The 20,820-nt window shown below is 37.7% G+C and overlaps 1 protein-coding gene across 3 annotated transcripts in view; it reads left to right on the top strand.

Annotated features, from left to right (window-relative positions):
* The window catches only part of LOC116233971 (aldehyde oxidase 2-like), a 50,479-nt gene that overhangs the window by 5,073 nt on the left and 24,586 nt on the right, over positions 1 to 20,820 (top strand). For all 3 annotated transcript variants that reach the window (XM_031601207.2, XM_090144210.1, XM_090144211.1), the window contains exons 3-19: positions 611 to 668; positions 2,169 to 2,265; positions 3,207 to 3,315; positions 4,280 to 4,406; positions 5,359 to 5,420; positions 5,904 to 5,990; positions 7,934 to 8,014; positions 10,369 to 10,513; positions 11,784 to 11,876; positions 13,059 to 13,210; positions 13,747 to 13,840; positions 15,650 to 15,759; positions 17,617 to 17,801; positions 18,034 to 18,196; positions 18,398 to 18,490; positions 19,912 to 20,081; positions 20,595 to 20,709. In XM_031601207.2, the coding sequence (XP_031457067.2) occupies positions 611 to 668; positions 2,169 to 2,265; positions 3,207 to 3,315; positions 4,280 to 4,406; positions 5,359 to 5,420; positions 5,904 to 5,990; positions 7,934 to 8,014; positions 10,369 to 10,513; positions 11,784 to 11,876; positions 13,059 to 13,210; positions 13,747 to 13,840; positions 15,650 to 15,759; positions 17,617 to 17,801; positions 18,034 to 18,196; positions 18,398 to 18,490; positions 19,912 to 20,081; positions 20,595 to 20,709 (1,941 nt within the window). The remainder of the gene's footprint in view (positions 1 to 610; positions 669 to 2,168; positions 2,266 to 3,206; positions 3,316 to 4,279; positions 4,407 to 5,358; positions 5,421 to 5,903; positions 5,991 to 7,933; positions 8,015 to 10,368; positions 10,514 to 11,783; positions 11,877 to 13,058; positions 13,211 to 13,746; positions 13,841 to 15,649; positions 15,760 to 17,616; positions 17,802 to 18,033; positions 18,197 to 18,397; positions 18,491 to 19,911; positions 20,082 to 20,594; positions 20,710 to 20,820) is intronic.

Here is a 20,820-nt window from a genome sequence, read left to right as displayed (position 1 = left end):
GCTGGTTGTTCCCTTATTTGGTGAAGGTGAGAGATTACTGTAGTGCTTTTAGTAATTTCTGAATTCCACTGAACAGTGTTCCTGAACTAGCTGAAGCTGATAAGCTGGAGCATGCTGCTGATATAGGAAAACTGTTGAGAGAAGCCTGAAGTGAGATCTCTCTTCATTCTTCATTGATAGGTCCTAAAATATGTTTTCATGCTTTCTGGGTTAGTACTGACTTCAAAGAGGTAAAAATACACAGCAAATACACATTCATGGCTTTAAAATTAAGGGATTTCTGATTTATGCTGATATGAGTCAACAAAGGGTCTAGTAAAAACATGGAGTCTATTGTTTTCCATCCAGTGTTTACTTAGCCTTTTTCCTTCTCACTTTTCTGAATCAACCATGATTATTTCTAATACTTTAAAAGTACATATTTCACCAGTATTACCTGACACGTTCTTGATATATCTGTAGATTGTGATCAAGTGTCAGGATCCTGTTGCTGAACAAACAGACCTCCTTAATTCACAATCACAGCATTTCAGTGTCACAGTTAATCCTTGTAAGAAGGTTATGTCCACTCCCTAACACATAATCACTATTTTTTTTCCCCATGATGCAGGTAATTGAGAGGCAGGCAGATCCTGAAGAATTACTCCTGTATTATCTAAGAAAGGAACGTATCCTTTTGTTTGAGCTCTGCCTTTGAATTGTGCAATTCTCTGAACTGCTATAATTGAGGATTTGTTTGACTTTGGGAAAAGAACAATAAGTAGAAATAAGACATCTCATGTTGCATTTGTTCTTGGCAGTGCAATCCAGTGCTTTATGTGCATTATTTGTTTGGTTACAAGTGTTTAACATCACATATTCTGAGTGAACTCTTCTAGGTCCTACCCAAATGCTTCTTTACAGCTTCTCAAACAACAGAAAAACTTTCAGTTCATTTGCCATTAAAATTATAACTAAAGAAATAAACACAACTTATTTTCTAATAAACCATTTATTTAGGCCCCAGTCCCTTAAAGAATTCTGTATAAGCATATTTTCTTACTATCTTCTTATCTTTATTTTTTGTTAGTTGGGAATTTTCAGGTTCCTAAACTGGTGTCAAGGCTTTATTGACTTCAGTGACAGTTATTCTAAATAAAAAGATGCCATGCATGTTGCAAAATTAAGCATCTGTATTTAGCATTTGAGATCCTTCCATGGTGGAAACAAAACAACACTAATGTAAGGAGTAAATGGAGAAGGGCAGTGGTGGAAAATACTTTATAAGCTGTAGCTTTTTTATTAACTTGCATTGTTCAGGCATTCAGTGGAATAATTAGCATCTTTTTAACAGTCAAGTACAGTATGATTACTATTATGATTACTAGTATGATTACATAATGATTGCTAGTAGGAATGCATAGGAGTACAAAAATTGCACTGAGCGCAGGGACATCTGAAAACATGATGAAATTAGTTTGTAAACATGATCTAGTACAATAAGCAAAATAGGTGAAAATGTACTTACCCAGTGGGAAGAGTAATACAATTACCTATGATTCTGATGAATGGAGGAGTTAAGATGAAATGAGTTAGTAGATTCCATGGTCTGCATGGCACCATGACAACAGAGGAGTAGACTGTGAATTGGATAGAAAAAAAAAGTGGAACTTCTATACTGCACATAATGGACAAAGTCCTTTCTTACAGAACTTAGTCTTGTGCATGGGTACTGTACTCCTTTCATGTTCATGAAGCAGCAGTGGAGACATACTGAAATCTGTTGTGACTATTTTGGAAATGGATGATGCAGATAACTATGTATACAGCTTAAGAAAGTGTTACAAATAAGGCTTGTCAGAGAACCTATTGCTGTATTTCTTCAACATGTTCCAATCACAGGGTGCTGATTTTCAGTATTTTGGGGCTTCACCAGGTATTGACTATCAATGAAAACCTCTGTGTTAGAAGTTTGCCTTGCCCTCATTTCTCTCCATTCTTACCCTTTTTATCTCTTTGTTTTATTTTCATCTACCTTGTACACTTACTTGTGAGTGTCTGAAGCTATCTTGTTCAAAGATCCCTCCAGTTTTGCTCATGTACATAAAACAAGGGAAACTCAGCAGAATGAAAAGAAAAGAGGACTACTTCATCTTATAATTTATTTCTTTAACAGTCTCCTTTTGCAGTCCGTCTCTCAGGAACAAAATATGGCTGTGGAGTAGGAGGCTGTGGTGCATGCACTGTGATGTTATCTACATATGACCCAGTTGCCAAGAAAATACGGTATCCTCACACTGATATTTGAGAAAACTCATGTTCACTTGGAAAAATACTTGGTTTCTTTTCATCTAGACAGATCTTGGGGAATTCTGGTACATATTTAAAAGCTTTACCTATAGCCTTTCTCCACAAAAGCGATTCCAGAGTTGGTCCCACTATGATGCAATAACAGACTGAGAATCCCGTATCTCAAATCTTTGCAAAAAAAATAAAAATAAAAATAAAAATAAGCCAACAACAACAAAAAAAAACAGCCAAACAAACAAGAAATAACCCACCACCACCAATAAAAAGCAGAACAAAACAAACAAAAACCTCCATCCCAACTTTCTAGAGAACTGATATTTTAAAATCGTGTTCTTTATGATTTCAGATTTCTGCAGCCCTTTATTATTTGCTTCTCCCGACTCTTTTGTCTTATTTGAATATGTATCATTGTCAGTGAGTCTTTAGTAGACAACACAAAGAAATGTCTTTACTAGATGTTTCCCATAATCATTGCTAAAATCTCTGTGGGCTTCAGCAATGAACACGTTCTATTGTAATTATACAGTTCTGTCTACAGCAAAGTTAGATGTTTTAATTTCTTTCTCTCCCTGGCTCTTGAAACTTAAATTTAGAAATGTTGTGTCTGACTTTCTCACATCCTACTCTCCTCCTCAGGTTTTAATAAAGCATGTTTGTTGTTTTTTTTTTTTTTTTCATGTAACCTTTCTCTTTTTTAATTAAGAAAGCTTATTGCTTTGTGTGTAGAAAGAAATCCAACCAGTAGAAACAATGTGCATGCTCTCACAGTCCATGTGAAGGATTTTGTTTTCTTGTATATTCTTTCCACAGTGTCTTTTTATAGCCTAGTAGCTGAAGTATATATACCCTTTATTTCTTCCTCCATAACCCATATGACAAGGCTGTTTAACACCGCAATTCTCCTTTACACCTCAAAGACACCATCCTGCCAACTCCTGCCTGCTCCCCATATGCTCACTGCATGGTGCTGCTGTTACTACTGTGGAAGGGGTTGGAAGCTTAAAAAACAGGATTAATCCAATTCAGGTGAGAACACACTGGACTGTGTAGTACATACAGAAAGATAATGAGATTTTTTTTGTCTTATGCCTGTAATGGAGATGGGAGTTGTGAAAAGGTACTGTGAGTTTGTACAACACAGAATCTCTGAAAGAATTCTAGAAACTCTGAGTGTTGTCTGATCTTTTTAGATGAACAGGAGTTATTGGAAATTCAGGTAATAATTGCTGTGTTGTTGTTGGTATGGTGTACAGGAAATGAAATAAGGAGCATGGAAGGAGTCTTCCCTAATGTACTGTCATGCAGGGATTATATCACAGTCTCCACAACATAGGCCTGTCCATTCCTGTGTTTTGTAGCGTGGCAATTTTCAGCAAGGATTAGGAAGAACAAAGAGCACTGCTCAGTTTCAGTTATTACACCAGTATGGCAACTAGCCAGTTTACTGGGGACAACATGCTGCTTATGTTGCAATGCGTGAGGAGTTACCCCAGGTGGCAATTAAATTGAGCAGTATTAAGTAGATGCATCTTCCCTGTGTGCCAGAGATTTCCCTTGGATTAGATCAGCTCTGTACTTCCTTCAATCTACCTCATCCCTGAAAAGCATGGTCTGACCTCATTGATTTAAGAATGTTTTCTGTAGTTTTTTTCTCAGTATCATTTTCTAAGGATATTGTCTCTGGGACTGGTCTGCAATGAAGCTTTGACTGATGATTTGTTATGTTCTGGCCTTCATGACTGTGGTGGATATTTAAACTGAAAGTCTTGCGTTCTCATTCCGATCTCTTGTCAAGGAATTAAGGTCATGAGTGTCAAAGTATAATACTGCGAGACAGTATTATTTTTTAACAAGATGTTTGCTCTGAGAATTTTCTCATGAATGATCATGGTGGGATAGAAAAAAAAGCTGCTACTAGTTTAATGTTTGTTGATGACAAACTTGAAAATGGCTATTCGGAAAGCCAGTGAAGCCATATGTTTTGTCCTAGGAAAGACTTGCCAAATGCCATGGCTCCCAGTGTGGCTTCTGCACCCCTGGAATGGTGATGTCCATGTATGCTTTACTAAGAAACCATGTGAAACCTTCCATGGAACAGATAATTTCTGCTCTGGATGGTATGTCTCAGACTGTAAATTTTAAAAAGTAAAATGAGACAATAAGTATTAACTGGGATAGCAAGTATGATTTGACACAAAAGCAGTAGATGATGTTTTAAAGTGTGTTTTGTTGTAACTACTGTAGTCTTAAGGACATCTTAAAATTCATTGAGCCCTGACTATGTATTTCTGAAAATCATTTAGAACAGTCTGTTTTTATAGCACTCCTACATCAGCAGCCTCAATATAATGCAATATTGTTTCAGTGTTATGATCTATATAATCAAAGATAGATTCTTTTTTGTCTCCAGTGTAAGTACTTCACCTACCAATAACATAAAATACCTATTAAAAATTTTAACAGACAATTGCAGAGAAGATAAAAGACATGACATTGTATGTTGACTCTTCAAATTTACTATAATAGATGAAGCAACTTGAGCTCACATTCTAATTCCAAGTTTGTTAACAATCCCATAGTTCCCAAAAATATTTGACCTCTCCCATTAAACAGTTTTAACTTCATGAGAGAAGCACCAGAAATTCCAGCAGAGATTTTCCAGCTGCTGTTAGCTGTATGTGAAAATGATGATAGTGGCCAATGGCAGTAGATTTTTGATTGGATTATAAAACCAAAAGATTGTAGTGATAGTAGTAGCAATAGTAGTAGAGCAATAGTAGTATTAACTCTTGGGTGCTTTTTGTCATATATTTTTGACATACATTTATAAAAAGTATTTCATTTATTATTAGAAATGATTTCTAAAATAAGGAATTTCAATCATATATCATAATCGCTATTAAAGTAATATTTCTTATTTTTGCAGATATGGTTTTTCCCGTTAGGGAGTTAGGGACATAATTTTCAACATTTCATATCCACAGATTTCATCCCAGACCATTCCAAATTCTGTCAGTGCTTCCAAACATTATTACAATTACATATGTTTCATTATGTGGTTTATTTCAGGTAATTTATGCCGTTGCACAGGATACAGGCCAATTATAGACAGCTATGCATCTTTTGCTAAGGTAGGTCAATGTTTGTGAATGTGTTTATTATTTTGAGACCGTTGGTGGGATCTGAAAAATCTGAGGCTTCCTGAAGAACTTGCCTGAAATCTAGCTTAATTTGGAAATTCTTTTTGGTTGAGCCTTTGAAAAATCTGACACTTTGTTTTCAAATGTGCTAAGTACTTACAGTTGCTGCTGACTTTAACTTTGCGTGTACTCTTGCAATGAACTTAAGAATCCTTTACATCAGCTTCAGCTGCTTTGATCCAGGCGCCATTGAAACAATTGTGAGCTTTTTTCTATTTGTCTTATGGGTAAAGACACTCAGGTACCCAAAAGGAACTCACTCCTAGGGGCCCCAAGATTAAAGAGATCTCCTGGACTAACTTATCACCTGAATACATAAGTCTGCTTTGGAACAGGAAAAATCAAGATGGAAATTTACAGATAAATCATGAAGTTGCTTTGTTGGTTTTATAGAACAGCATATGATTTCTTTAGGAGCAAACATGCTGCCAGCTGAGAGGAACTGGACAATGTTGCTTGGATCAGGAAGAACTTGGGTGCTCATCTTCTGCAGGAGTTCGGGTAAGATACATTGAATGTTTTTTTGTTTGTTTGTTTGTTTTCATTAGCTCCTATGGGCTATCTTTTCTGTCCTTCAACCCAGACTGAATTTCATGCTTTCGCTGCTGGAGAATAGTAGCATAAACATATCTGCATTTCTGCATTATCAGAATGAAGATTACAGTGCAAAGTGGCATGACTTATTTAGTGACTTTTTTTTAGTGATTGTGGATCTCACTATTGCACATTTAAGTCTACTGAGTTCTGTGGAGAAGATAACTTTTGAAGAGAGACGCTCTCCTTAAAAAAGCTGGTTTTAACATGAAGTTGGATTACTGTAACAGAAGTTCTGCAACCATCAGCATGGCTTGTGTGTTCTTGAAACACCAACTCTGAGGAAACAAAGCTATCCCTGCACAATATAAGTTTGTGCTTCTGAAGATTTTCGTAAATCCTACTGTGTTAGTAGGTGCAAGATCCTTAAGGAGGATGTGTCTTCTACATTCTACTGTAATTGATACATTGGAATTGCTTGAAAATAGCAAGAAAGAAGAAAAATATATTGTTTTATTCTTACTCTGTAAATGGCGCACTTTAAAAATCACCCATGATTCTTCTGGTAAAAGTCCAAAGGATCAGTAAAAGTACAGACAGGAACTCCAGTAGACTATGGCAATTCTTTGTGTGCATATCAGAATTTGTTGTGTTTATCCACCTGCAAGAAGAGACCACGGTGCCCTAATATAACACTTTCTTGTTTCGTGATGGGAAGTTGGATTCCACAGATGTAATTATCCTGGCTGAAAAACTTTAAGGAATTCTAAAGTAACTCTCTAAAATAAAATGTCATAAGTATTTTGTCAGTGAAAAACCTTAGGTAAACAGTCTGCATGTTGTTTGTGCAGCTAAATGTATTATCTGCCTGTGTAAGTACTTAAATTGTTGGCCAGCTTCTGCCACAGTTGTTTGAAGCACAAATCTAGCAATCTGGTAGCTGCTGGTTATAAAACAGCACTTATTTTTTTTGTCCCTTACTTGGCTTTCACCAATTTCTATTCCTTTTGATTGCTTTCATTCAAATTAAAAAGCTGTTGCTTAATTATTATGAAGGAAGATCTGGAATTTTTTTGCCATTTGATCAGTGGAGTTGGTCAGACTAGACTATGTCATTCAGAGGCAGGTCTTGTAGTTACTGTGGTCATGATTTGTTCAGAGTGACAAGAGGTAATGACTGCCTGGGGAAAGGATAAGACTAAAATGTGTCAATCTCTTCCTTGATATGCTTGAGAGCTGTTGCTTCCTAGTCTGACAAGATTTTTAATTCTGAAGATAAATCAGTGAGGCAGAAAATCCTAAACAGTGCTGGTATCAGTCTCTTTCCATGTAAATTACTGAAAGCTCAGAGAATGCATAGCCTCGTGAGTGGCCTCAGCAGAAAAGAGGTATCTGTAAAGAAGTAGAGAAAGATCTGTTTTTTCTGATGTGCTGCCAGAAATTCAATTAGGTAGAGAGACTTCAGCAGAAAGTCAGCTCCGATGGACTGCTGTGTTGTTTGTTGTCATCTCAGACTCTGTCATCTCATTCAAAGTCACAGTCTGTGAAAAGAACCTAGTTATAGCATCCAGTACTGCATTCTCCCAAAGTAGATATTTTACCCATTCTTGCTGCATATTTGCTGTGGCTGGTTTCAGGAAATACTGTAAGATCTTTTTCGACTCTTGATGTAATTTAAGCAAAGGCTTGAGAATCCTTATTCTGATAGTCTCCTGTCTTACAGTAGTTTGTGAACAAGTGTAACTTAACATTAAAAATCAATTTGTCTATCTCAAATTTTTGAACGGGATTCAACCTGTGAAGTGTCAAAACTCAATGTCACATCAGCAAAAAAATCTCATGTTTTGGCAAAGACTTTCAGCTTACTCTGAAAATATTCACTCATCATTTTTACTCCAATGTCTTTGCAGATTCGCTCTGGTCTTTGCAACCCAGCAGAATTCCTCCCTGTGGATCCAACACAAGAATTTATATTTCCTCCTGAACTAATGGTAAAAGTACTCATCTTTCATTTTTTACTTTTGTTGTAATGCAAGTGTGACTGCTTTCCTGCAAATACTGTGGTCATGATGACTCTATCCTCAGATAAACAGAAAAAAAAACACATTTTTCATCAGACGTACTGAGGAATTTTTATGTGGACAATTTGTATGTCGCCATTGTTCTAAATTGCTTATATTTTCAAGAAAGAAAGGGTTTGCTTCTCCATAACAAAAATGTTGTTTCCAGTGTTTTCCTGAAACATCTCCTTACTGAGAACTGTTTAATTTCAGACCTTTTTATATGCAGCATTTTGTTGGAAAGTTCCCAGATGAACTGCTCAGTCTTTTCAATCTTGTCATTCTCTGTTGGATTCGAATGACTACAGGACCCATTGTTTCCTTCCAGCTGGCAAATCGAGGCTGGACTGATGCATAAGAAAGGATGGAGAGGGAAAAGAGCGTTTATGGCAGCAGTTACTAGAAAGTCACAGAAGGACGGATGAAAACTTGAAAGGAGAATGTGTGAAGTGCTGCATGGTCTGTGGCAAGAGAAAAGAGCTGTGAAAATGGTAGAATAGGGTGTTACCAGACCAGATCAAGTAGAGTCCAAATAGGCAGGCTCAGGCTGATTTTATTTGATTCTCATGTTTCAAAAGCTTCTTGTGAAATTCCTTATTTGTACTCTTGTTGCAAATATTACTGTGTACTTCTCACTGCTATTGTGCAACTACCTCAGGGACTGGAAAGTTCATTTGTGTCCTGGGAAGCCAAGGCCTAATTCTTTGATTTGTAACAGTGTTACAGAGTGTTACTTAATGGCAGTTAACTTTGTAAACACTTCAGTTTAAGAGCACAAGTTCTATTTTTAACGATTGTCTCTCAGTGCTGAACATGCGTACTAAGGTATAAGCTTCTTTATGTTTTCCTGAAGTTGAAGGCAAATTTACCTTTCTGCTACTTGACTTGCCATTGTCAGACTCATGCTGTAAGAATGCAGGCATTAAATGGATATTTTGCAACTTCTGTACTTGGATTAAACATCTTTTCTAAACTGCTCTTAACTCAAAAGGCTGTTCATCAAGAAAGGAGATACTGTCATCTGTTGTACATGTTCACATTAAGCTGCCAGGAGGAGTGATCTGTCTCTTCGGGCTGTGTGAGGTTTACAGCATGACTAAGAATGATCATGCTGAGTTTGTTGAAGTCTGTTGCAAGCTCTCAGCCAATTTAAGTAGGTTGGTCATAAGCTCTATGTGAAATCAAGTCTACTTGATGAATTGGAGCCCTGGGCAATCTGATCTATTGCCTGATTCAGTGGATGGCAACTCTGCCCATGGCAGGGGGGGTTGAAACTAGAAGATCTGCAAGGTCCTTTTCAACCCAAGCCATTCTGTGATTCTATAATACGCATTGAAAGCCTGGATACTGGAAAAAGCATGTAAAATACAGCTACAAAGATGTGGAGAACAATACTAGTGACAGATTCTTGTCAGGCAAAGGAGTGCCCAACTGCTAATTATAACTGAGTCCACATGCTCCTACTTACATGGGTTTCAGGCTAGTATTTTACATAGAAAACCAGTTCATAATTGCTGTTGTTCTTCCATTTGCTGACTGGTCTATGTGTTCGTTACTTTGTTTGCAAAAAAGATGTTTCTCAGTGGTCCTTTTTGTATATTTTGAAGGCATGATTCCACAAGGTACTTGCTGAGTATGGTAAGAGCATACATGGCATTCTCAGTGGAGTAAAGGGAATTAGCCTTGTAAGACAAGAGGTGCCTTAGGAACCCTTTAAATTAGAAATAATAAATTGCAAATACTGATGAACCAACCCAAGGAGACTGTATTTCCAAACAAATTAGTTCTTGCAGATAAATGAAGAAGTAGCTACTTTCATTTTTAAAAGTTAATAAATTCTATATCATAGAAACTAATCAGGGTCTAGCAAGGCAAACAGGAGACATCTGGCAGATGGTGATACAGTGATTCTCCTTGACTGACAGAATACACTCCTTGTCTTCTCTCACATATGCAGTGAGCTTTTGGCTTCCTGATTGCCTTCAAAATCAGATCACGTTGCACTCTTATTTGTTACATTGTATACAAAGAGAAACTTTCAGAGCAAGATAAAGGAAAACAGAAGACTAATTTACCACTAGTCTAGTGTCTCTTGCATAGTTGTCTAGATGGCCTTTAGCAATAACATAGTTATAAAAACTCGGCATTGTACAGCACTATATAAGCACAAGATGAAGAACTCCATTTGCGTCTCATCATTTATCATGACAGTGTCCTAGGTAGTAATAAAATTGTTTATATTGACATTTCTCAAAACCTACAAATCTTTATCATTTCCACCACAGAGAATGGCTCAAGAACAGCAAAGAAAGACTCTTATTTTCTGCAGTAAGAGAACAACATGGATTTCTCCCTCTACCCTGAAGGAGCTTCTGGAGCTGAAAGCCAAGTATCCAAAGGCACCTGTGGTTGTGGGGAACACCAGCTTAGGTATGGAATGGCAAAAGACGTTTTGACACAGGGATTATGCTATCCAGTGGGCATTTTGTCTTCTTGGAATCCTGAAAGCATTCTTTCACCTTTGTGACTGTGCTTCTATAGTTAGGCCATGGTCATTTTCACTATTTTTTTACAGCATATGAAAACTAAATTAGAACTAGTACCACCATAACTGAGCACAGGGTTTACACTAACTTCTCCTAGTAACCTCAGAGAGAAAATTGTGTGAATAAGGAAGGAATCGCCCAAGTTGAAGGGTCAAACATTTCCCATCCACATTGGCCTGAGTGTAACAAAGGAAAAGAGCGCAGTAACCCCATATTTCATGATATCTAGGCACTGGCTGGTTTCTGCATAGTATAGACAGGCTTGAGAGTTTGTAGGGTTGTGTTTTATTGTTTTTGTTGTTGTTTGCTGGGGTTTTTTCTTTGTTTGTTTGTTTTGTTGTTTTTGTTTTGTTTTTTTGAGGGAATAATCAACCAGGGGGCATTTCTCATTGTAGATAGAGACATAAGTCAATTCTCAGCTATAGTTGCATTACAAACGTAATTGTAGCATTTTTCTAATAATATACTCGCTCAACCCTCCCTCCCAGCTTCTCTCCCACCATGTAATACTTCACATAACACCAGAATGGTAAATCTCTTCAGTCTAAAAAATTTAAGTTTCTTCACATTAAGAGAAAGTTCCCTTTTGTCATTGGATAAGGCTCTGACAGCTACTGCAGAGCAAGTAGGACTCTACACAAAGCATGAGGTTTACAACAGAGAGAGACCATGGGGTAATCTAATTACTACATACATACGCACACAATTTTGGGAATATACATATATATTAAAGGTGTTGCATTAGGAGAAAACAAGAGAAGCACAGAAATGATGTAGCTCATATATAAATGTAGAATTGTATACAACTCTGAGGTGAGAGGTAAAATCTAATGTGATAAAGGAAATGGCCAGAAACCAGTTTAGAGGAACATGGAGCAAAAGTCAGAAAAGAACATATTGGACTTCGGACTTCAGACCAGCCTTCAAACTAATCTGAAAAGGCTGTATGAGAAGGAGTAAGCACAATGGGGGTCAGATGAAGTGGACCAAGGAAAAACAGTAAAATATGGCATTCAAGATACTACATAATAAAATTCACAAGACTTTGCAACTACTTAATTACAATGCTTTTGAGCTTTGCAGTCTCTGCATCAAAGAATATATTTAACTTTTTAAACAGGTCTCTAACTACAGTATTGTACTTTCCCTCACAGGACTCAACAAAAATGACTGTGATGACTATCATCCAGTCATTCTCCATCCTTTGAGGATTCCAGAAATGCAAGTTTTTAGTATCACAGATGATGGTAAGTCTCCAAGTTAGCTCTACTAATGGTACAAACAGTGATGACTAAACTGAATTTTGTATTTTGACACCAGAAGGAATAAGAACCATTACCTCTTATTTCTGCTGAATGTTTTGGATTTTTTTTTTCTTTTTTTTTTGTTTCCTCTCCTATAGCAGTCATTTTACTAAGCCTTTTAGCCAATACGTCAGCTTACGTATGGTCTGGAGATGATGATGGATGGGGCAATTCATGAGACTGTTCTGCAAAACATATTTGTTCAAATCTCAAATTTCTGCAAACAGCAAACATAGGGGAAGGCCCTATGTCAGCCTTATTTCTTTGTTTTGACTGGTATTTTACCTTTCAGTCACAGCCATTTGTCTGATAAAGTTTGTAGAACTTTAATTAGGCTAGAATTAGATTTTAAACATGATAGATTTCCAACCCAAAACAGAAGAATATTTTCTTTGGAGTGGTTGGGCTTGATTCTCAGCTAGTAGAAGGAATCATAAGTGCACTGATGTGAAAAGAACTGAGTTAAGAATCCAATGCAGTAGGCACATCATGCTACTGAATGAAGAAATTACATCTGCAGCAAAATATGAAATACAGCATCTTCTTTCTCCATGGGAAATCTTACTATTAAAATTAGAGGAATTAATCTGTTTAGATAATTGTCTCTTTATCTCCTTATGTTTTCTGCAACTACTGAATTACGAATACAACTCTACATTTAAGCCTACTTTTCATTATTAATAAAAAGCTTTTCACAACATTTGAAGACTTCTGTGTACATCAGAGTTCAATGAAACACATGGTAGTGGCTTCTCTGATACCAGTGGAAATGTGATCAAGTGTTTGGTTCCAATAGATTTGTCATCATTCATCCTGATTGAACAACTAATATTTGTATGTGTCTTTGGGGATACAGTGCATAAAAACATGATGTGCATTTATGTGTGCAAACACAGAATGTAGTATTTTTCAGATATATGTATAGTGGTAAAATTTTCTGAATAAGCAAACAGTATTTGCAGTTCTTGTTGCTTATAATATGAAATTTATCTTACTGTTATTTTTCTGTTTTTCTGCTGACAAAAGCTGCCTACGATAGCAAGTCTTTAGAGGCCTTACTAGCTGTATAGGTATTGCATGTAGTGTGGAGTTATGATTTCACTATCTAAACTCATTTGGTTTCAGGGATAGTAGTAGGAGCTGCCTGTTGCCTTGCCCAGCTCCGAGATATTCTCATGGAGACTATCCCAAAACTCCCAGAGGAGAAAACAAAAATCTACCAAGCTCTCTTGCAGCAGCTGAGAACTCTAGCTGGAGAACAGATCAGGAGCATGGCGGTATGTATTTAGCTGTGGCAGGAAATGAGTCAACAATACAGACGTATTACGAAGATGATCAGGGGACTGGAGCACCTCCCCAGTGAGGACAGGCTGAGGGAGCTGGGCTTTTCAGCCTGGAGAAAAGAAGGCTGCGGGGTGACCTCATTCAGCCTTTCAGTACCTAAAGGGAGCCTACAAACAGGAGGGGAGTTTATATTTGAGGCATCTCTGATATTTTTCCTAATTAGGGAATTTCCTTAGCTTAATACCTTGCATTTATGCCTCTAATTAAGAAATTGGCCATCGCTTATTTTATTGGGCAAAAAAGTAAACATGGTCTTTCTCAACAGAGATGATGATGAGACAGAACTTTCAAAGGGAACAATAAATTAAATCACCTGGAAAATTATGAATATAGAACTTCAGTTAAGATTAAACAAAACAAATAGGAGATATTCCAACAGGCCTGTTAAATGAATGAAATGGGTTTATGATGCAGATCACTGTTACACATGAAAGAACAAGCCTAAAAATAACCTAATTGTTTGTTCAAGTCTTTAGGAGGACACGTTGTAAGCAGGGGATCAGCCTGGGACTTGAACCCAATCTTATCTGCTGGCAAATCTGTTCTCAACTTGGCATCAGATGGTAAGCTTTGAACTTCCTCCCAGATATCTTTGCCGTATGGACAGAACAATGCAAGAGAGAATATAACTAAAGTCATTCATTTTCAAATGAAACACTACTGCATAACCCCTAATGAATTAGATTGGTATTTTTGCCGAATGGAAGACAACATTGTACTGGCTTTTGCCTCTCGTTATAACTATCAAGAAATGTCTACAAGCAGAAGATGCTGTCTATGAGTTTCACAAGACAAAAGGAAACATCTATTGATTTCATGAAAGAAGAACAGTCAGGTGTGACAGGTCTCTGGATGCGCTGTTCCATTTATCAGACAGATGTTTGCTTTTGTTGCTTGTGTCTTTCTTATTTTAAGAAAAACTGGTTCATTCTCATGATCTCTTAGCACCTACAAACTTCTATTGAAGTCAGTGGTACTTGTGTGTGTGCATGTGCAAATGTTTGAATAACACATACAGTAATCAAGCCTGAGCAAATTCCATCCTTGTCACATAAAATCTGTGGGTTCTTTGGAAAATCTTGGCAATTATTTCTAACTCTGAGCTATGTGTGGAGCTCATTCTCTCATTGCAGTGCTTTAATTATTTAATGGTCTAAGAGTTTTTGAAAGAGAGCAGAAAGATAATAGCTGTACTTAAACCCAAACTGCTGATTTTCTGATTATTATTATTATTATTAGCTTTTGTAGGATGTCAATTTTCCAGAAAATTTTCCAGAAAAAAACTTGATATTTTTGATGGTGGACTATAACATTCACATAGGGAAAAAAATGCACTTAACCTATATGATAAAGATTAAACTTTCCACTTGAAGAACTTTGAAAGTCTAAGGCCAGTTCCTGAGTGAAAGTAGCTGTGGAGAAGGACCTGGGGGTCCTGATAGACGAAAAACTTAACATGAGCCAGCAGTGTGCCCTTGCGGCTCGGAAGGCAAATGGTATCCTGGGCTCCATCAAAAGAGGGGCAGCCAGCAGGGACAGGGAGGTGATTGTTCCCCTCTACTCTGCTCTTGTGAGGCCCCATCTGGAGTACTGCATCCAAGTGTGGAGCCCCCAGTACAAGAAAGACAGGGAGCTGTTGGAGAGGGTCCAGAGGAGGACCACAAAGATGATCAGGGGACTGGAGCACCTCCCCTATGAGGACAGGCTGAAAGAGCTGGGCTTGTTCAGCCTGGAGAAAAGAAGGCTGCGGGGTGACCTCATGGCAGCCTTTCAGTACCTAAAGGGAGCCTACAAGCAGGAGGGGAATCAACTCTTTGAAAGGGTGAGTGACAGCAGGACAAGGGGAAATGGTTTTAAGCTGAGGGAAGGGAGATTTAGGTTGGACGTCAGGGGGAAATTCTTTACGGAGAGAGTGGTGAGGTACTGGAACAGGCTGCCCAGAGAGGTTGTGGATGCCCCATCCCTGGAGGTGTTCAAGGCCAGATTGGATGGGGCCCTGGGCAGTCTGGTCTAGCATTAGGTGGAATGGTTGGTGGCCCTGCATGTGGCAGGGGGGTTGGAGATTCATGATCCTTGAGGTCCCTTCCAACCCTGGCAATTCTGTGATTCTGTAATTCTGTATGCTTTAAGGCTATTGCAGCACTTTGGAGCTATTATTTTCTGCTGAAAACAATGCTCACTGAAAATGTCAGCACTTCTTTGAGCACCTTCATTTAGTTTTCACAGCTGCATGTTTGTGCAATTATTTTTTCTCCAAGTGAAAATAATTCAACCTATATAGATGATCTGGCCAAGTGTATGCTTTTGTACAGATTAAGTAAAATTTGGATGCTTTGTTCTTAATCCACATTCAATACATTTTTCTGTGACAGGTGGCAAGCGACAGATTTTTTTAAATGACCAGTTTCTTGCTGGCCATAAACATGCAGACATAGAGCCCAAGGAGGTCATTGTTTCTGTTCTTATCCCATATTCTACAAAGGTAAGATCATTGATGTTCTCTCCAGATTGCTGTTTTGTGATGTCTGTCTTATGGGTAAATAGAACCAGATAAAAGACCAAAATCATTTTACATTTCAGTCTAAATAATGGATGATAGAAGCATTCAGTGCAGCCATTAATTAAAGCAAAATCTTAATAAGAAAACCCGAACTGCTGTGAGCAATGGTGTCAGCACACAGCTTTAGGAAGTTAGTGGTGGAGGAAATGATGTCATTGTTACTGTGTTCTTAGATATCCCTCTAGTGGATGTGAGAAGAAGTATGACACAAGCAGGAGACAGAACTGCAAGCATGTATTCTGTGATTGAAGTTAACGACAAAATAACCACAGGAGTAACTACCAACCCTGACATCAGAATAGTTGCCCATTGCAACACCACATAGTAAACATATGTAGCCTCATGGTGGAAGAGTGCTCCAACCTTTTAGAGGCTGCCAGCCATGGCAGGTTTCCCAAGGAAAAAAAAAAAATTCCACAAGCAGAAAACTGCAATAGGATAATCTGTGCTGGTAGCAGCAGCGGTGTTTGTACTGCCCAGAAACTTTGAGCCTCAGTGGTAATTATAGGGACAAACAGGTTGGAGGAGAAAATGGAAGTGGAAAGGTTTAGTTCCCTCCACACATTAGAAGATAGAAATCCCATCTGCATTATCATATGAGAAATAAAGCAGCTGTGGAGCATATTCCAGACAGTAGTACATTCCAGACAGTAGCACTACTGGTGTACTCAAAAGGTCACTTCAAAGAGGAGGAAAACTGTCAGTAGTCACATGGACAATGTGTGATATCCAGCAGCTTCAGCACACAAAATTAACTCCATTTCTTTGGGGTGATTGCTTCTGACATTTGTTTTAATGTTGAAATATCTCTTCCACTGATTCTGCTGACATAACAAAAATGCATATGGAAACTTTTTTTGCAAAAACAGCCAACAGAAAGTACAGAAACAAAAGCTGAAGGAATCTGTCTGACAGTTCACACTCTTGTTCCTGGCAGTTCCTAGTTTTGATTTTGCATAGCTTGATTTGAATGATGCTTAAGTGAGTAAATCTAAATCCTGGTAAGGGGTTTTTCCATTTCTGATAAAACTCACTGTTGATCATACAATCCTGAGTTTTACAGTTACACACAGTGAGAGAAACTAACCTGATAAGCTCTAGCAGGCTCCGTGGCTTTGAATTTTAAGCGTTTTATTCTGGGGCTAGAGAAAAAGGGCACTTAATATTTTCTTTACAAACGGATCAGTTCTGTGCCTGATCATGAAAGAATCTGCTATTATGTGTTTTTAAAAGTACGTTTAACCATCTCCAGAACTAAAGGAGATTTCTGACAACAGAAAGTGCCGTTGTTTTGAGTGCCTCCCCCTGTAAATGCCACTGTGGTAGCTAGAATAAAACACAGAATCTCTGAGTGTAAAATCTTCACAAAATCAGGTTATTTGGCACAGTAGGATTTCCATGTTCTGGAAGAGAAACCACTGTTTTCTAAGCTGAGATTTGATTTAAAGAACACACCATCCATACATGAAGTGGCTTATATCAGGACAGCTTTTCCTGTCCTCTGAAGTCATCAAACTACTGAAAAACCTTTGGCATGTTTTCTTACTTGCAGACAATGTCAAATAATGTACCCTCTTAGTATGTCTGTCTACGATTAGGCTTAGTACTTCAAGAAAAATTAAGAAATTAACTGAAACAGTAATTCCAGAAAACGTTTGTTAAAAATAATATTTTCTTTGGACAGTGATAATCAAAGTACAAGGAGTTGTAGATTTGCTTTATTTTAACAAGACTAATTTCTACCATTTATGGCATTTCTATTGTTTTTTATTCCATTAGGATGAGTTTATTTCAGCCTTCAGACAAGCTGACCGTCAGAAAAATGCTTTTTCCGTAGTGAATGCTGGATTGCGAGTCCTCTTCAGTCCAGGCACAGACACAATTGTAGATCTGAGTATTTTATATGGAGGCATTGGCTCAACCACACTCAGTGCAAGAAAGTCTTGTGAGAAGCTCATTGGAAGGTAGTGGATGTCCTAATGTATTTAAGGAAAAAGCAGGAAGTATGGTGTGATGCATGGGGCCTGTTGGATTTTGTCATCATCAGCTTCTCACAGTCTCTTTTAGTAGCCCTCCCTAGTCGGCTATTATTTGATATATAACTTATGCTGTTTACTTAATACTTCCCACATACTTCACAGTAGTTTCAGCTGTCTTAATAAAGTGTATGTATATGCTAACCTATTCTTCTACCAGACAGTGGAATGATCAGATGCTGAGTGAAGCTTGCAAACTGGTGCTGGAGGAAATTTCTCTTCCTCCATCAGCTTCAGGTGGAAAAGTAGAGTATAGAAGAACTCTGCTTGTGAGCTTCTTATTCAGATTTTACCTGGAAGTGCTACATGGCTTACATCAGATGGTAAGGACAGGACAAGAACTGCATATCCGCATCAGCAGACAGACTGCAAGAAATTTCTGGTTTTCTATATATTTGGGGATAAGAGAGGAGAGAGTAAAGGTGCTATGTTGTATTTTAAGATATATTAAGGGAAAACCTTTTTTTTTTTTTTTTTTTAAATAAGGGTCTGACAATACTACTCTGACATCATCTTCCTTTTAGTATCCCTTCAGGTATGCTGAACTCTCACAGGATAAGATGAGTGCTTTGGGAGTGCTACAAAGTGGTGTTCCCCAGGGTGTCCAAGTCTATCAGGTGAGGTTTGTTTGCAGCTGGGGCTGCCACAGACTCTGCTTTAATGAATGTTGTGCCCTTCTGTTGTGTTTTTATTTCTAAGTCTCTGTTAATTGTACTATGAAGCTGCTGGAACAGCTGAGCCTGTGGGAAACTTTTTGTTTTACAGATTTTGTAGTCTATCAGGGCACAGATGTAATCCTGGTTCTCAAGGTGTTGTGCAGCATCAGAATATCCCGACAGCTGGAATAGAGGCAAAGCTTCCAGCTATGTGTGAGCTCAGCAGAGAATTTACATTGTTCAGTGGATTTCAGTAAAAATAAATGGAATCACTTGCTGCAGTATCTCTCTGATTGTACAAGCCTAAGAAGTTTATTTGCAAAACTACAATATCAGGGGAAGAGGCAGCTAGGGAATAAAAACTTTGTTCAGCAGGGAATGTAAATTTAATTGTAAAAAAAATCAAGAATTTTCACCCACATCTTTGTTTTATTGCAGAACTGAGAAATTTTAAAAATCAATCTTTGGCTGCTTAGTGTCAGTTTGCCAGAAAAGGCCTTAACTTCAGACATTCTTTTGTTTTTGTTCTTTTCAGACACTGACTTTTTTAAGGAGAAGAATCCTTTTCTGAGTAAAAGCAAACAAAGCACAAATGTTGGAAGTTTTTCACTGTCCCTGACCTTATCAGGAACTGTAGCTTATCAAAAACTCAACAACAGAGAGCACCAAAGATGTACTTTCATTAGGTGTGTCTGAAGGTCAACTCCAGGCACTTTAAAGTGTTAGAAGGATTTGATGGAGATTTAATTAGCAGAAACATGAATGAAACCATTTTTCTTGGTCTGGTTACCACTCAGCAGAATACAAATTTACCTATCTCTGTAGGAAGATGAGGAAGAAGGATTTAGAATAATTCCTGATTTTACATATATATGTATGTGTGTGTATATATAGATATATATATCCCGAATTTCAGATGTGTTTTTTCCGAAGTAAACAACATGAAACATGATCTGAAGTCTGCAAGTGTGGCTTTCAAAGGATGCTGTCAGGAAAAGTATGGACCCAGCAAACAGGCTAGCTAAGATCCAGAAAGTTTTGGATCTTTTCTGCCATGGATCCTCAGTATGAAGAAGTCATTGTGTCTTCTTTAGGATTTGGCTTTTTGCTTGTTTAATTGTTGCAGTCTTTGCAGAAAACTGATGTTTACTGGAGATGTGAATGGTATCTAGTGCAATATATTTCTCCAACCTCTATCCGAGTAACATCATGGTGGTAATGGAGCACAAATTAGCCCTTCGTAATACTTCCCAAGAATATTTTCATAAAATCTAAATTGTGTCCATGTGGATTTTATCATCAGAAAATGATCTCAGATAAAATGTGTGAGTAAGGCTTTCTATAATTATTGTTCTGACTTGAAGACACATTCCTGTTTGCAGGATGTAGACCCAGGACAGTCTCCACAAGACCCCGTGGGACGTCCCATCATGCACCAGTCTGGTATTAAGCACACCACTGGTGAAGCGGTTTACATTGATGACATTTGTCCAGTGGATGGAGAACTTTCATTGGCTGTGGTCACTAGCGTTAAAGCCCATGCAAAGATTAAGTAAGTAAGAAGGAAAGTATATCCATGTAAGAAAGTTAAGCCCATGCAAAGATTAAGTAAGAAAGAAAGTATATCCATATAAGTATGTTAAGCACATTCTCTCTTCACATTATCTGATTTGTCCATATAATGAGGTATGCAATTACGCATAAGAAAGAATGTCCTTACTATGCGCTTCAAGTATTGTCAGATAAGGACAGAAGAGATCATGTTAACACATTCATCCTTTTTAGTACAGAAAATGTAGGGAGTTCTTAGATTTTGAATGTACTGGGACTAGAATTTAAAGAGGTGTTTTTGTACTGCACACACAGTTGCTCATGCTTTTGTTTTATTTTTCTCAATGTGTTAACCAACACTTCCAGTTTCTCTTCTCTGTCTAAAGATATTCTCATATGTAAGAATATGAGACCTACGGAATAGGTTTCTATCCTGAAGTTCATGGAATTAGTTCACACTAAAAATATTTGTACTGTGTACTGTACTCATTTATGTGCATGCTCTACTTTCCAGATCAATTGACATTTCAGAAGCCCTTCAGGTGCCAGGAGTGATTAATGTGATAACAGCAAAAGATGTTCCAGGGAAAAATGGCAATGATGAAGAGGAAGCATTTGCAAAAGACAAGGTATTTCTTGCTCTTAGAGAAGTGCCTGGACATTTGCTTCAGTCATATGAAAAATAAAAAATAAGGAGAGTTTTTCATACACTGAAACATACAGAATCTGCACAGCTGATG

This window comes from Phasianus colchicus, chromosome 7 (genome assembly GCF_987193195.1).
Source record: "Phasianus colchicus chromosome 7, bPhaCol1.hap1.1, whole genome shotgun sequence".
NCBI classification, from domain to species: Eukaryota; Metazoa; Chordata; class Aves; order Galliformes; family Phasianidae; genus Phasianus; species Phasianus colchicus.
Note: the sequence above shows the minus strand (reverse complement) of the source record. Positions and strands in the feature narration are given on the sequence as shown.